Below are 16,348 nucleotides of genomic sequence, written 5' to 3' on the forward strand. Positions count from 1 at the left end.
AGAATTTTACTGCAGCAATATATCACTCCCAAGTGCCGACTTCTGTCCCAGGCATCTGTTGCTGCATCACAAACCACCCCCAAATTCAGCAGGTTAAAACCACTTTATTCTCCTGTGACCCGTGGTGTAGCTTGGGCTCAGCTGGTGGCTTCTTCTGCAGTTGCAGGTGTGGCAGTTTGTCTCAAAGGGTCACAATCAATCCCTTCCCTCTGCGGGTGTGGTGCTTCCCCCACACCAGTCCTGTGACCGTTTTGATGCACTTCATGGTGTAGAAAGTTCTGGGACCTCTGAGCCCAGGCCTGAGGACTGGCAGTTTCACCTTCCCCCCTCTAGGGGACTTGCTGCCAGGTAATCAGTCTCACTCTCTGGAGGCCACTGTGCTGTGCAGAACCCCAAAGCAGCCATGTGGAGAAGCCTCATGGAAGAGACACCCGACCAGCCTCAGTTGAGGCATCAGACATGTAAATGAAAAACAGATCTTGGACTTTCTGTCCTCAGCAGACCCCACACAGAGTGGAAAAGCCCCCTGGCTGAATGCAGCCTAATTTTCACAATAAGTAATAAATCAGGATGGTTTGGGTCACTCACACAACCAGTCATTGGTTGTGACTGATGCAGGCAGTCTGGGATGTTTTCACTCCCCCGTGCAGGCATTCTCTCCCTCTCTCTCCCTCTCTGCGATCTCTCTGATTTCTCCAGTAGGGTAACCAGATACTTTGAAATGGTAGTTCAGGACGCCAAGGGAATATGAACAAGCTGTGAGGCCTCCTTAGAGCCAGCAACTTCTATGGCATCTGTTTCATTGCAGTCCAGCTAGGTAAAGCAAGGGGACAGCCCAGATTCTACAGGAGGGGAAGGAGCCCAACATTCTGATGGGAGGAACAGTGTAAATATAAAGGGATGGCAGAAATTGTTGCCAGACATCTTTGCAGACAAACTAAGGAAGCCATTGAGAGAGCTGCTTAAGTCAGCTGAGGGGGCTCTTGGAGGAGAGGAGACATGGGAACAAGAGAACTGAGAATCAATCATGTTATTTTTCTGTATCTCACAATGCTTTGACATCTTGGGAGCCTCCCTGGCTGGGGAGAGGCTGCCCCTCCCAGGGCTAGCTACTTCCTAGAGGTATCAACTTGCCTGGGAACACACCTTTCACATGCAAACCATGTGAAAGAGGCCATACCCCCAAACACCTCCTATATGAAACTCAGACACCAAGCCAATATTCCCCTAGCCTAAATCATTGTAGGGCCAGATACTGGACGACTAGAGAACACCCTTACAGCCCAGAGACCACTGGAGTGATGTATTTGATCCTAAGCTTGCTCAAATTTGCCTACCCTGCTTCACCCATTCCTTCGCACAGAGGACACAATCAAGGCTCTGGGCCACGCGCCGTCCTAACAAATTCTGCCTCCTGACCAACCCGGAACCTCCCCAAGTGCTCCCTCCTCTTGGGAAGGAGAAGTACTACACTCTTTCAAGGCAATTGTCCCTGCATCTGTCACCTTGTCACACCTAATTGAAACAAATCCCAGGTACATTTTAAGATAGAGAGCAGGGGGTTGGAAGGATATTCCACGATTCTGGAGTCACTAAGAATTCCTGCAACGGTGATATTGGAGAGCATGACAGTGAGTCAGGAGCGGAAATCACCAAAAAGGGGGATTGACTTGGGCTTTGAAGATGACAGTAACAGGGGAGCAGTGGATTACTATTCTGAGAAAATGAGTTAAACTTGCGGGCTCTTAGGGAGGGGGCAAATGGTCTGGAGGTTGTTGTAAGGGGTCAGGAGAGCACACAGTCCAGGTTCAGATGTACAGGGGTTTCGGGAAAATAAACATGTACAGCTGAGAGGCCTTAGGGGGAAGCCTGGGTTACATGAGAGCATGAGCACTCAGGGAAGTCAGGGCCGTTGTGCTGATGGCTTAAGTGAGGACACAGCAGCGGTTTCCAGAACAGGGGATGGATGGGTGATGGTGCAGAGTTGTATGGGGGCTCCATTTCTTGTGGCTTACTTATCTTAGCAGCAGCCAACAAATTCTCTCTCCCCCCCCCCCCCCCCCCCCCCCCAGAAAACACTTCCTTCTTGACTTCTGTTGTGGACATTGGGCCTTTTTGGGTTGCCCGTAATCCTCCTTCTTCCCAGAGGGACCCTGAACTCCTTGTTCCGGAATTCCTCCATTTGCCTGGTATTGACAGAGAAATGCCTTAAGTGTGGCCAATCAGACCCCTCCCTCTCCCCCAACAGCCGAATCCCAAGCAAGCCAGGCGGGCCGGTGCTGGCTGCACACTGCTGGCCCTTCGGGGCCTCAGGTCCCTCCTTTTCCTCAGCTTGGCCCAGTGGAATCCCCCCAGCCTATGAGCCTCTCTCCTTTTGCCGGAGGGCCAGGTGAAGTTTTTTTGTGGCTTTCACTCAAAACCCTTGATGTCATCAGCACCCTGGCTTACCATCTTCCAATAGGGGACTGAAAATCTTTAGTCTTCCGCAAACTCCATCGTACATGTACCTACCGAGCCTCTTAGATTCTGCTCCTCATGACTTTGTCCCATCCCCTAAGCAATTTATATCTAAGCCAGTTGTCTCCATCAGAAAATGCCACCCCATGGGGCGCCTGGGTGGCGCAGTCGGTTAAGCGTCCGACTTCAGCCAGGTCACGATCTCGCGGTCCGTGAGTTCGAGCCCCGCGTCAGGCTCTGGGCTGATGGCTCAGAGCCTGGAGCCTGTTTCCGATTCTGTGTCTCCCTCTCTCTCTGCCCCTCCCCCGTTCATGCTCTGTCTCTCTCTGTCCCCAAAATAAATAAACGTTGAAAAAAAAAATTAAAAAAAAAAAAAAAAAAAAAAAAAGAAAATGCCACCCCATTCACGCAGGTGTTCTGGACAAAAACCCGGGCCACCCTGACGCCCTCCTTCAGGCGCTCCCACGCGTAAGGCGCCGCTGGGCGCCCTGCACTGCTCTGCGCGAGCAGCGCGTCCCTCGCGGGGCTCCCTCACGGGTCCGCCGTCCCCCACAGTCCCCGCTCCACAGGGACCTCTCAGAGAGGGTAGGTCAGAGGAGGTCCCACTCCCATCCCCGTCCCGGGGCGCTGCTCTCGAGCCTGGGGTGCCCGGACAGCCCGGCACCTCCGCCGGAGGCTCGCTACCCAGCGACGCCGCCACCGGCACAGGTGTGCGCGGCCCCCATGGGGATCGCCCGGCTCTCCGCCGCGCGCCACCCAGCCATCCCGCACGGGGCCCGCCCCCCGTGACGTCCTTCCGCCGAGCGACGCGGGACCGCCCTCCGCAGCGAGCCCGCAGCGACCGGGCGGAGGCTGGGGAGGGGGCACCGGCCCGGCACGCCCCTCGGCAGGTGAGCCGGCCGCGCTCCCCGGGGCCACCAGGGGGCGCCCGCGCGCCGGGTTCCCGCGAGCCGCGCCGTTATCCACCCCGCGGGCGGGCCAGCGTGGCGGGCGGGGAGGGCAGAGGCAGGGAGTTGGTGGTGGAGAGGAGGGGGAAGAGGCGGAGGACGGACCCTGGCAGGGCTCGGTGAAGGGCCGAGGAAGGCTGGAGCCCGGGGGCCGGGGGAAGAGCCGGCAGAGGAGGACCCTGGAGCTGGGGGCTGGCCGGGGAGGGTCGGGGGGCGGGCACAGGGGAGTGGGCGGGCCCGGCGGGGAGGGTCGGGGGCGGGGCCGGGAAGGCGGGGCTCGTAGCGCAGCGGCGGGAGGGGGCGTCAGTGCGCGGCCGCCCGGCCAGGGCGGCGGCATGGGGCGGGTGCAGCTCTTCGAGGTCTGCCTGAGCCACGGCCGCGTCGTCTACAGCCCTGGAGAACCGCTGGCGGGGGCCGTGCGCGTGCGTCTGGGGGCGCCGTTGCCCTTCCGAGGTGGGAGCGGGGTCCCCTCGGGGGAGGGCCGGACCGGCGGGGCTCAGGTGGCTGCGCAGCACCTGCGGCAGGGCCGGGGCTCCCGGAAGCGGCAGCCCGTGGCACTGGGGCCTGGACCCGCGGAGTCTGTGGCGCCACCTGCCGCCCCCTCCCTTAGTCTCCCGCCGGCCTTGGGAGCCTTGGGCCCCGCCGGCTGCGGGGAGGACTAGGGTGCGGCCAGCCGGGCGGCGCAGAGCCGCCGGGGTGGGTGGCTGGTGGCAGTGGGGGCGGAGCAGGGAGGCCCGGGTGGCCCAGTCCTTCCGCATCTGCCCTTCCTGTTCTCTCCTCCTAGGGTCGGCTAGAGTCGGGGGCAGGGGTTTAGATCCTGCCCACCTTGCCGAAGGCCACTCTGACTTGGATACATGCAAGCCCCCGACCCTCCCTGCCAGTTCTGCAGGGTCCGCTGGGCCCCGCCCCTGCTGGGCCCTTACCTGGAGCCCGGCCCACGTTGGGCTTTCTCTCCCCACATGCCCAGGCCCCTGGCGCAGGCCCTCCCTCCTCGCGGTCCCGCGGCATACCCGCTTCCACCCAGGCTGAGGTTTGGCCTTGTGAGCTGGGAGGGTCTTGCTCATCCCTCCGTGACCCAGGCGTTCAGCCCAGTGAGCGTCTAGGAGCTGAACCCGAGCCCTGCTAGCCGGTCCTTTGCTCGCACAGGCATTTGGGACTTTGGGACTGGAAGTTAGCTTGCTGCTGCGGTCATCCCTAGGGCTCTCTGCAGGTGCTGGCCTTATCTGCCATCTGAGGTATGGACAGGGCTCTGGATGGGACTTCAGCGTTCAGCCCTCAGGGTGCAGTGAGCAAAGCTGCAGCCCCGGGGCCTCTATGCCCGATCACTGGCTCTGAGTGCAAGGCTGTGTGTGAGGGTGTTCCTGCTGGGGTGCTTCTCCACCTTGGCGTGCTTGGCCAAAACCAGAGCCGTCAGGCATCGCTCTGGACCTTGATCCTCTGGGCGTTAGTGTGGTTGACTGCTCAGTGCTTCTGGTGCCTACTGAGGACTGAGAGCCACTGCCCACCTTTCTGGGCAGCTGCTGCCCCTGTCCTGGATGGGTCTGACCCTTGACGTTTCTGTGTTTGAGGCCACGTGGCTCTAGAAAGAAACCGAGTGGGTGTAGATGCTTCTGGTCAGGTGTCTGGCCTAGTGGGGCCTCCCCCTGATGACTGTTGTCTCCTTTCTTGTCTCCTTAGTTGGAGTTTGGAGTTTGAGTGGGGGTAGTTATGTTTGTGGCAGGGGGCCCTGTGACAGTGCAGCCCTTCCCTGGGGCACAGGTGACAGGTGAGAGGTGTCATGGGGCTGAGGGAGAGCCCAGGGTGCAGGAAGGAGGGGCAGGCTTGTGGCTGGGGGGACAACCACTGTGAGACCCCATGCAGAGCTCACTGCCTCGCTCATCTGCCCAGTCATGTTCCCATAGCAAACACACCGTTACTGACTAGAGCAAAGGGATGGCCTGGCCTGGGCAGAGCCCCCAGCCACCATGTGATAGGTGAGATGTGGGTGAATGGACAGGGCATAGGATACCAAGGGAGCCCCTGGTGATGGTCCTGATGGTAAATGTACTAGCCGAGCCCCTGATTAGGAGAGGGAAGATGGGGGTATCAGCCAAAAAGCAGATGGATAGTGACTTCAAGCCAGAGGGGTTATTCTTCAGATTGTCCCCAGGGGCCTAGATGGAATGTGGGTGCTGGGGCTGCTCTAAGGCTTCCTCTAGCCCTAGCTGGGTGTGGAAAAGGCAAGGCTGTGGTTCTTTCATTCTTTAAAAAAAATCTTTTTTAATGTTTATTTATTTTTGAGATAGAGACAGAGCATGAACGGGGGGAGGGTCAGAGAGAGAGGGAGACACAGAATCAGGCTCCAGGCTCTGAGCTGTCAGCACAGAGCCCGACGCGGGGCTTGAACTCAGGGACCGTGAAGTCATGACCTGAGTGGAAGTCGGACGCTTAACCGACTGAGCCATGCAGGCGCCCCATTAAAAAAAACTTTTTTGGGGCGCCTGGGTGGCTCAGTCGGTTAAGCGTCCGACTTCGGCTCAGGTCGTGATCTTGCAGTCCGTGAGTTCGAGCCCTGCGTCAGGCTCTGTGCTGACAGCTCAGAGCCTGGAGCCTGTTTCAGATTCTGTGTCTCCCTCTCTCTGACCCTCCCCCATTCATCTCTGTCTCTCACTGTCTCAAAAATAAATAAAGGTTAAAAAAAAAATTAAAAAAAAAACAACAAACTTTTTTTTAAAAATGTTTATTTATTTTTGAGACAGAGAGAGACCAAGCATGAACAGGGGAGGGTCAGAGAGAGAGGGAGACACAGAATCTGAAGCATCTTTCATCTTAAGATACCTGTTCAGCTCCTGTTACCAGCCAGTGATGCAACAGGGAGGCCCTCCACCCCTCTGGGAGGACATGGAGGTGGCGAGGACAGCAGGTCTTTCCTGGGGGCTCCTAGTCTTACCCACTAAATACTTGTCTGAGGAGGGACAGTGATGATTTGCACTTCAGCTATGAGGGCACTGGCTGTCCTCAGAGCTACTGTAGAAAGCTGGGGAAGGAACCGGTTTCCTGGAGCCCAAGTCCAGCTGAGCCTGAGTCTGGGGGTCACACGGGGTGCACTCTTTTCTGGCATTGAGGGAGGGTGGTACCCAGACGACAGCAGTGGTCAGCTCCCAGCTCTGTCAGTTCCCTGAGCTGTCACTGCAGGCCAGACACTATTCTCCCCACCTCCCATGGACCAACTATAAACCGCCAGAGCAACCCTGAGAGGTGGGCACCATTATTATTGTCATGTTTCAGATTTGGACATGGGGCAGACAGAAGTGCCTCATAGGCCAGAGCTTTAGTGAAAAGATGTGGCAAAAGGTGGGCTGCTGTGGATTTGTGGGAGCTGGTGGAGGTGGGCGAGACCTTTGGGACCAGAATGAAGAGTGATGGCAGGTGGTGCAAGGGAGGAGGGCTACTGGACAGGGGAGGGCTGGCTGGGGAGGAAAGTTCTAGAAGTCTCTCTGGAACACAGTCCACATGATGATGTTCCTTAGAGAACTGGAGCAGCCCCAGACCCACTGTTAGAACTGAAACACTTTTAAACCTAGATGGTACAGCAGGGCTTGTTTCTGTGTGGCAGAGGCTGTCCCTTACCAGAACATACCTCCCCTGTCCTGTGGCTGTGCTGCCACCCATCACACTGGTGATGGTCATGGTCACCTGCGGGAGCAGATCCCCCACTGCAGGAGGTGGGAGGGACAAGCCTGCTGTGTGTATCTGTCCCCTGCACCTCCATTGTTCTCCTGTGGAGGAGAGTGCACAGGAACAGGCTGTTTGACTCCAAGACAGTGATTGGAAGCTGCTCATTCAGGCAAGGTCTCTGAAGAGGCTTAGGCATGTGTGCAAAAAGAGGCTCTTTGCCTGCACATTGGGAAGGTCATAGAACTTGCCCCCCACCCGGAATACCCCAAGGGTCGATTTGATACTGTTTGTTTTTCTAGGGTCAGGTGACCCCATGGCTTGTTCACCGGAATTCTGGGGGCCAAGTTCAGTCTGGGTGGGTGACTGTTTTAACCATCCTGCTGTTGGACGTGGGCTATGCCTAGATAGTCCTCGGTACCAGTATTGCTCGAAGCTCTTGGGTAGCTAGGGTGGATTCTTTTTTTTTTTTTTTTTTAATGTGTATTTATTTTTGAGGGAGAGCACAAGTAGGGAATGGGCAGACAGAGAGGGGGACAGAAGATCTGAAGCAGGCTCTGGGCTGACAGCAGTGAGCCCGATATGGGGCTTGAACTCACAAACTGTGACATCATGACCTGAGCCGAAGTCGGACTCTCATCCGATTGAACCACCCAGGTGCCCTATAGGGTGGATTCTAAGAACTGTTGAGTCTCCTGGTATGTGTGTGTAAGATCACAGCAGACCTTCCTGGTGCTTTTTCAGGGCCCCTGTAGTAGCCTACAGTTTGATCACCATAAAGGAGTGTGCTTTCCGTCTCCTAACACGTGTCAAAATATTTAATATCTGCCAGTCTGATGGGTTAAAATGGTAACTCATATGAGCCTCTCTGATTTCCACTGAGGTTGGACGTCTGTTCTTGTCTGTTTCTATGTAAAAGTTTCTACATAACAAGTCACTCCTAAGTCAAGTTGTTTAAAATGACCATCTTACTATGACCCACAGTGCTGTGGATTAGGAATTTGGGCAGAGTGATTCTTCAGCTGTGTGTGCCATCCATTGGGGTCACTTGACGGTTTTCAGCTGGCACTGGGCCAATCTGGGGACCACTTAACTCCTTCTGGCACACTGTGCTGGTCCCAGCGTTCGTAGGACAGCCAGATTCAAGGGAGAGTGCATCCCCTCCATGGGGAGTGTTAAAGTTACGTGGCATCTGGAATTGTCACACTTCCCGTCCTTGTTCTGTTCACTCCCCTGTCGTGTTTCTCTTGGGCTGTGTTGGTCTATAGGAGCATCACTGATGTCCCAGATTTCTGGGGTGGGAACAATTCTGGGTCTGGCCCTAGGAAGGGATGGCTGATGGTGTGTGGATTAGAAATCAGGATCCAGTCACAGGCAGTGCCAACAGGGGTGGAGGATGAGCCAAGGGTTCACGGTGGGGGGAAAGCCCGGTGGTCTGTGGATGGCTAACAGGAGGCCTGTTTGGCAGGATGGAGTCAGCCTGGGGAGACATGAACATGGCTGGTGTGGCTGGCTCCTGGCCCTGGACACTTGGGATACCAGGTTCCTCCTGCCTGGTGGCTCTGTCAGGAGGCTGTCAGATTCTGAGTCACCTTGCCCTCACTGGACCATCGAGTTGGGAGGAAGAGGAGGGGCTGGGCAGGGAGGCTAACATCTTTGGCCTTGTCTCAACACGGGGCAGGGAAGGAAGTGGAGCTGCCAGGAGTGAGAGTCACTGAGCTCCCAGCCCCTCTCTGCTTGGTTCTCCAGCCGTGCTGTCTTCTTGGCTGTCCAGCCACAGCCTGTGACCGTAGTGGTCTCTGGGCATATGTCCATTAGAGTGAGGAATTTGAGTTCCCGACCACAGAAAGGTGGGGTGACCTCTGCTTCTGGTCTGGGTGCTTCCACAGGAGAGTCGGGGAGAGGACGGAACCATCTCTTGATGTTGAAAACCAGTCCTCCTGGGCAGCACTGGTCCAGGAAGTCAAGGGTGTCCTCACCTGCCAGTGTGCCAGACTGTTGGGTACCTTATCTGCTCAGGCAGGTCTGACCACATTCCTGTGTCACGAGGGTGAGCAGTTAGTTTCCTGGAGCATAAAGGGGTGCCTCCCAGCCTAGCTGACTTGCCTGTGAGGCAGCAGGAAGTAGGGTTGGAGGTCAGCGGCTCCCATGGGCTTCTGTTCATCATCGGTGTCCCAAGCATGCCCTATAGGCAGCTGAGTCTTCACAGGTCTGGTGGGCCCAGGGGTGGCTGGGAACAGAGGTTAACAGGCTGGGGTTGTCTAGGTGTCATCTGAGTGACCACTGGGGCCTTCCTGTTCTGGGCTTCAGGACAGATGTAACTCTGTGCCTCATTGCCGTGGGAGCACTGTACTGGGAGTACCGCAAGATGGGGGATGGACAGGAGGCATCCTCTGGAGAGCAGCAGGCCACTTGCTGGCCCGCCTAAGTCCCAGCACCCTTTAGTGCTGCAAGCCCTACCTAAGTCTCTGTGGCGGGGGCAGGGAGGGGTCGAGGACAGTAGCTGGCTGGGACTCATGCCATCCCCCCCTTGCAGCCATCCGAGTGACCTGCATGGGTTCCTGCAGGGTGTCCAACAAGGCCAATGATGCAGCGTGGGTAGTGGAGGAGGGCTACTTCAACAGTGCGCTGTCGCTGGCTGACAAGGGTGAGTTTGGGAGACTGTACTTGGCCTCACTGTGTATAGTGACCCTGCCCACGGCAGACCTTGGTTGAGCGTGGGGCCCGTCTGTCCACCCTACCTCCCCATCAGGCTCTGGGACCCCCGTGCTGGCTCACCCTCTAGCACTACTTGGCATCCTGATGTATTTCTCTCCCCATCAGGCTCTGAGTATTGCCTGATAGGGGTTGGGTGGCTGAAGGGGGCCAGTTCCTTCTTGATTTGGGTGGGCTCTGGCTCCCAGAACAGCCCCATCTCCCTTTCCTGTTCAAGCCAAGATCTCGCATCACTTCCTTTGCCCAGGCTGCAGCCCGTTGCTGCTGTCGTGCCTGGACTCAGAGGCTGGGAGACCCAGTAGCCAGAGGCCGTGTGAGCTGGTCAGCTGCAGGGCCTGCTTCCAACCTGTGTCCTGTGGTGTCACCTCAAGGCTCCTGAGCCCCCTCTCCCCTACACCCCCCTCCTGTCTCTGCAGGAAGCCTGCCCGCTGGAGAGCACAACTTCCCCTTTCAGTTCCTGCTTCCTGGTAAGAGCCCAGCCTTGCCTGGCCAGGCCTCTTGGTGACAGTTGGTGGACAGGAGGTGGGGCAGGGGGCAGTTGGGTGCCATTCCCTGCTCTCTCTCCAGCCACAGCGCCAACGTCCTTTGAAGGCCCTTTTGGGAAGATTGTACACCAGGTGCGGGCCACCATCGACACACCACGTTTTTCCAAGGATCACCAGTGCAGCCGTGTGTTCTATATCTTGAGCCCCCTGAATCTGAACAGCATCCCTGACATCGAGGTGAGGATGGAGCGGTGGTCTCCTGGGTGGTCCCCACCTTTGCCGGATGTCCTGTTCTCAACTAAGATGAGGTGGCCGGGATCTAGAAGAGCAGCGGCCTCTCTGTCCCGAGCTCACTGTGCTGTGTCTGGGGGGCAGGGGATAGCAGGGCACAGGGGGCTTGTTCAGCGAGAGGCCTTAGGGATCTAGGTTGCCCACGCCCACCAAACCCCCTCACTCCTGCCCTCCCCTCAAGCAACCCAACGTGGCCTCCACCACCAAGAAGTTCTCCTACAAGCTGGTGAAGACGGGCAGCGTGGTCCTCACCGCCAGCACCGACCTCCGTGGCTACGTGGTGGGCCAGGTGCTGCGGCTGCAGGCTGACATCGAGAACCAGTCAGGCAAGGACACCAGCCCTGTGGTAGCCAGTCTGCTGCAGGTCAGAGTCCCCTCTGACTGTCAGGGCCTGTCCCCATGGGACCAGAGGAGGGGTAGGTGCCTGGCCTGCCCAGGCTCACAGGCTGGCCCTTCCCCAGAAAGTATCCTACAAGGCCAAGCGCTGGATCTATGATGTGCGGACCATCGCCGAGGTAGAGGGTGCGGGTGTCAAGGCCTGGAGGCGGGCGCAGTGGCAAGAGCAGATCCTGGTGCCTGCCCTGCCCCAGTCAGCCCTGCCAGGTTGCAGCCTTATCCACGTGGACTACTACTTGCAGGTGCTGGGGGTTGGAGGGAGCGGGGTGGGAAAGGGGGGCAGGTGGCCTAGCCTCACTCTCCCATCCTCCCCAGGTCTCCCTGAAGGTGCCTGAAGCCACCGTGACCCTTCCTGTCTTCATCGGCAATATTGCTGTGAACCACGCCCCGCTGAGCCCCCGGCCAGGCCCAGGGCTGCCTCCTGGGGCCTCAATCCCGGTGGTGCCCTCCGCACCGCCCCAGGAGGAGGCGGAGGCTGCGGCCAGCAGCCCCCACTTTGCAGACGCAGTCTCCCTCTCCACGAAGAGCCACTCACAACAGCAGTCACTACCTGCCACCTTCGGCTCTGTGCCTGCTGCCCCTGAGCCCCGCCCTCAGGATGGCAGCCCTGCTCCCCACCCACTGCCCCCTCCCTTGTGCATCTCTACAGGTGCCACTGTTCCCTACTTTGCAGAGGGTTCAGGAGGGCCAGTGCCCACCACCAGTACCTTGATCCTGCCCCCAGAATACAGCTCATGGGGTTATCCCTATGGTGAGTGAGAGGCCTGGGGTCTGGCTGGGGGAGAGGGCCCCTTGAGCCCCTTGCAGACTTTGCTCTTTCCCCGCAGAGGCCCCGCCATCCTATGAGCAGAGCTGTGGCGGTGCAGATCCCAGCCTGACGCCCGGGAGCTGACCCTGTGCCGCCTTTTCCGGGTGGGCTGACCTCTGCCCTGGGACCGGGCGCCCAGGGCCTCGTGCCTTTGCTCCTGGCCTGGCCCGGCGCACTCAGGACCTGCTGCTGCCCGGCCGTTCCTCGCAGCCTCCGCCTCGGGATCAGCCTCTCCCCGGAGACTGGGGCCTAGAGAGATGGAGTGTAAATAAAGCGCTTCATTTGTAGAGCTGGGCACAGGCCGGCCTCTCTGGCGCCCTCCTCCAGCTCAGTGCGCGGCGGCCTAACCCTGGGGGCCTTCCTAGGCGCGCGCCCTCCTCCCGGCCCCGCCCCTCCCGGGCACGCGCCCTCCAGGCCCTGCCCCTCTCTTGGTTCTGGGCCCCCGGCTTCTGGGTCTCCCAGTCCCTTCCTGGGCGCGTGCCCCTCTCCTCGGTTATGGGCCCATCCTTCCTGGTGCCTAGGGCTGGAAGACAGGCTGGGGGAGCGGGACCAACCAGCGTGGGCCGGTTAACTTCAACTCGGGCCCGGCTGGCCTTCGCTTTTATGGTTCTGCTTAAGGATGTGCCCTTTAAGCTGGGCTTGCATGTCTGGGGCCTTGGCATTAATTTAAAATGTATTTGTAACGTGGGGAGATCACCCCTGTTCCGTTTGATTGTCACAAACCTTGGACTTTCCCCTCTAGCACCCATCATTCCAGGGGGAGCGGCTCAGACCTCCTTGTCAGAGGAAATCCCTTGGGGGATGAGGAGGAGGGCTTGCCCAAGCCTCTGCCTCTTGTGCTATTCCCTTATCCTTGGCCTCAAGTCTCAAGACCCTGCTGTTATCACTGCTACTCTGGCTGTGAGGGATACTGTTGCTCCCCTCTCATCCAAGTGTGAACACAAGGCCAAGGCCACACCTGCTCCTGAGGTCCCCTTCAAATGCCTGTTGTCTAGGATCCAAGGAACCCAAGAACAAATAAAAACCGGGTTCGGAAGAGCAACGTTTACCAAAAGGACATCTGCAGATGTTCCAGGGCTGAGGGGAGGGTCTGTAAATGCCCAACGGGGCCAATGATTGTGGACTGTGCTTTAGGAAATAATGGAGGTGTGGTTAAGTAAGACTTTGGGTTCAGATTTCCTATCTGCCATATGGTGAGGGAGTGACTGGATAGGTGTCTGTTACCTTAATCTAGAAGACATTTATGGGATTATGAGAAGACATATTGAGCCCCTGCCCATTTACTTCTTGTACACCTAACAGTCCAGAAGTGCAAAATTTGGGCCTGGTGACCTAGCTGTCATTCTCCAGTTCAGGCTTCCACTCCTGGGTCCAGAGTGGCCATTCCAGATTTCACCATCACCCAGTTTACTGGGCCTGCACCTCTAACTTCTTGGGGGGGGGGGAGGGGTATAGGCTGGGAAGTAGGTTCTATCATTTGTGCAAACATCCACCCAGCTACCTTTGACAGTTGGAAATGTGCTCTTTAGTCAGGTAGCCACGTACCCAGCTAAAACGTTACTATTTGTTGGACAAGGAGAGGATAAACATTGGAGGAAAGCTCAAAATATGCCACAAGGAGGATAATCTGCAAACCATCTGCTAGTGGTAGCCTCATGGTTGAAAATGTGCCTGGGTTTCAATCCTGTCTCTGCCTCTCAACAGTCAGGTAGTCTTGAGGGCACTCAACTCTTTTGCTTTGGTTTCCTCACTCAGAACGTGGGTAAGAGTCTTGCCTCTCAGGACTGATGTGATGGTTCACATGGCATGTGTTAAAAACTGCACTTAACATAAATGATCAATGATCATACAAGGATAGGGTGGGTTGGGCTGACAGAGCAAAACGGGAGCATATCCTACTTCTGACGCATTGACTTATGGTCAGTGTTTGCCTGGTAAAGGATTTTTCTCCACATCTTATTCACTCAACAAATATTTATTTTTTTCTCCTGCATGCCAAGCATTGTTATAAGCACTAAGGCGTACAAGATAAAAGTCCCTGACTTTCTGGACTTACATTTTAATGGGAAAGACAGACAATATAACAGTGGAGTGCCAAGGAGTAAAATAAAGCAAGGAAGTTCTGGGGTGCAGTATTGTTTTCAGTAGGGAGGTAAGGGAAGGCTTTCCTGAAGAGGTGGTATTTGAGACCCAGTCATGGCAGAGAATTGAGCCACGACATACCTGAGATAAAAGCGTTTCAGGAAGGGACAGACTAGAGCCCAAGGCAGGAGTGGAGATGGAGAGTATGGTGCCAGAGTTAGGTGTGAGTGGAGGTGAGTTAAATTGGGCCATACAGGTCATGACTACTCTTGAGCTTCCAGTCTTGAGGCTCCAAACAGTCAAGGGTCCCAAGCCTGTTAGGAGCTGACTTAGGTTGCCCCAAAGAAACGGAAGATTTCCTAGGTACTTACAGTCGTCCATTTCCTCCTTTGCACCTGTGTGACTGTCAATGTCCACCTTAGTAGAGTAATTTTTCTGGAGTCCCATGAGAGTGAGCCCGCATGTGCGAGGGGGTGGAGCAGGTTAGCCTTCAACTCAGAGCCTCCTCAGTTCTTGTTGCGAAGACCGGTCAGAGAACCCCAGTTTCGGTCTATACATCTTTCTTCAACTGCCAGAAGATGATAGAAGTCAGTCTGACCATGGGGGGCGGGGGGGTGGCGAAGCCAGTTTATGTGATGCTGTCCATGAAGGCGGCTGGGTGTGCTGAGATCTTCTTCCCCGTGCAAAACTGGGAGGCAGGCTGCTGGGTAGGTGCCGATTCAAGGAGCTTGGGGTGATCAGGGAGGCTGCCCAGGCTGGGAACACCTAACTGGAGAACCCCGTTCCTAGCGGGGGGCAGTCTTCCTCATTGGGACAATCCCCATTCTACCCCCAGCCTTCCAATCAGAACACTGTCCCCATCCAGAGCACACTTTCATAGCGGGCCACCTTCCCTAATCAGTGCATACTCTCCCACAGAAGAAACGGACCCTGGCCAGAGCACCCACCAGCTGTGACATTACCCCTAATCAGGGCACCTCTCCTAACCGAAGCACCCCAAACGGAGGCAAGTCTCCTTATTGAGACATCCTCCCAAAGTTGGGGCAATCCTCCCGTCGGAACATTCCCCTCCCCCCCCATCGGGGCAGCCTTCTCAGTCGGCACACAGTCGGCACCCACTCCTAGCAGGACACAACCCCCCCCGCCCCCCCCGGCCGGGGCACCCCCACCACCGGGCACAACCCGTAAACACCCTCTAGGTGGGCATTCACCCCAACCAAGACCCGCCCCACCATGCCGGGAATACCCTCGAACCCGGGCACCGCCCTAGGACGCAAGTCAGGATCCGCCTTCTGGGAAGGCCGACGGAATCAATGTGTGTCCGGGGTTAAAGGTCAGGGGTCCTTCTCCACCCCGGCCAGCCCACCAGAATGCCCACGTAGAAGGAAAAGATATTTGCGAAAACCGGAGGACGACGCTTGGCCGCCGCGACACCTCCGGAAGATCGCTGCGTCCGGCCCCGCCCCCCACCTCGCCCGCGCGCGTCGGTTCCGGTCGGCGCAGGCCCGCGCCACGGACGCCGCACGCCGGGCTGCAGTGCGCAGGTGCGGGCGCGGGCGCAGGCGCAGACGCGCGTAACCAGCCCCGCCCCGCCCTGAGCCGCGAGGCGCGGGCGGGGCGATGGCGCGCGGGAGGGGCGGGGCCACGCTGCGGGCCCGGGCCATGGCCGCCGCCGATGCCGAGGTGAGGAGCGGGGCGGCGGGCCGGCGGCGGCGGGGGCGGCGGGCGCTGAGCCGGCGGGCGTGGAGCCGACGGGCGGGCGGGCGCACGGGCAGGCGGGGGCGCCGAGCCGGCGGGGGCCGGGCGGGCCCGCGCCTCCCCGCCGCCGCCGCCGCCGCCGCCGCGCCTCAGGCCGAGGCCGGGCCGAGGCCGCCGGCGTCCGGGCCGCGCCGCGCGGGGCGCGCTTTGTGCGGCCGGCTGGCGGGGGGCGGCCGGCGGGCGGGGGGCGGCGGGCGGGGCGCGCGGTGAGGGCCGGCCGCCCGCGTCCGCGCCGCCGCCCCCGCGCGCCCCGGGCCTCGGCCGGGAGCCCCGCTGAAGGGGCGGAGGACAAAAGGGAAAGTGGGGCGAGCCGGCCAACTTCGCGGCGCGAGCCGAGGCGAGGCCGTCCGCTCCCGGCGCCTCTCCTGCGCCCCGCTGACCTTTCACTTTGTTCCGAATAGGATGGCACCGTCTTTAACGAAAAGTTGGCCGGCCCGGCGCGCTTCTCCCCAGACAATGCTGCCCAGCCCTGGCGGCTGTCAGAAGCAGGAATGCACGACTTCAGTTTATTTCTAAACAAACTGCCTAAACGGGCTTTGGATGTAAAAAAGTTCCCATTCTCTTGTAAATGCTGTGTAGTCTTCCCTTTTGCTAATTCTCAAGGATAGTTTGTTTCCTAGCTTGTAGCAGCAGAGAAAGCAAACTCTTCTGAGATGGACCACTAGCTTCCCACTGAAGGGAAAAGCAAGCAGGAGGCAGTGTGCCCGTGGAAATGCAGAAATAGTGCGGTCTTCCGGCTGACATAAGGGACCGGT

At 58.2% G+C, this 16,348-nt stretch overlaps 1 protein-coding gene and 1 long non-coding RNA gene across 8 annotated transcripts in view; one reads left to right on the forward strand and one right to left on the reverse strand.

Moving 5' to 3' along the window:
• Positions 1 to 6,117: 6,117 nt before the first annotated feature.
• On the reverse strand, positions 6,118 to 15,281 carry LOC123592610. Its single transcript, XR_006709869.1, has 2 exons — positions 14,207 to 15,281; positions 6,118 to 12,002 (listed from the first exon to the last, which is right to left on the reverse strand). It is a non-coding gene; the product is annotated as an uncharacterized LOC123592610 (long non-coding RNA).
• A 107-nt stretch (positions 15,282 to 15,388) lies between these two features.
• Positions 15,389 to 16,348, forward strand: part of EHMT1 (euchromatic histone lysine methyltransferase 1) — a 154,373-nt gene continuing 153,413 nt past the window's right edge. For 2 of the 7 annotated variants that reach the window (XM_045468996.1, XM_045469001.1), the window contains exon 1: positions 15,447 to 15,518. In XM_045468996.1, the coding sequence (XP_045324952.1) occupies positions 15,456 to 15,518 (63 nt within the window). In that variant the 5' untranslated portion in view covers positions 15,447 to 15,455. Of the gene's footprint in view, positions 15,519 to 16,348 lie in introns of all 7 variants that reach the window. The other 5 variants (XM_045468995.1, XM_045468997.1, XM_045468994.1 and 2 more) reach the window with 4 other exon arrangements.

The sequence above is a fragment of the Leopardus geoffroyi genome, chromosome D4 (genome assembly GCF_018350155.1).
Source record: "Leopardus geoffroyi isolate Oge1 chromosome D4, O.geoffroyi_Oge1_pat1.0, whole genome shotgun sequence".
Taxonomy (NCBI): domain Eukaryota; kingdom Metazoa; phylum Chordata; class Mammalia; order Carnivora; family Felidae; genus Leopardus; species Leopardus geoffroyi.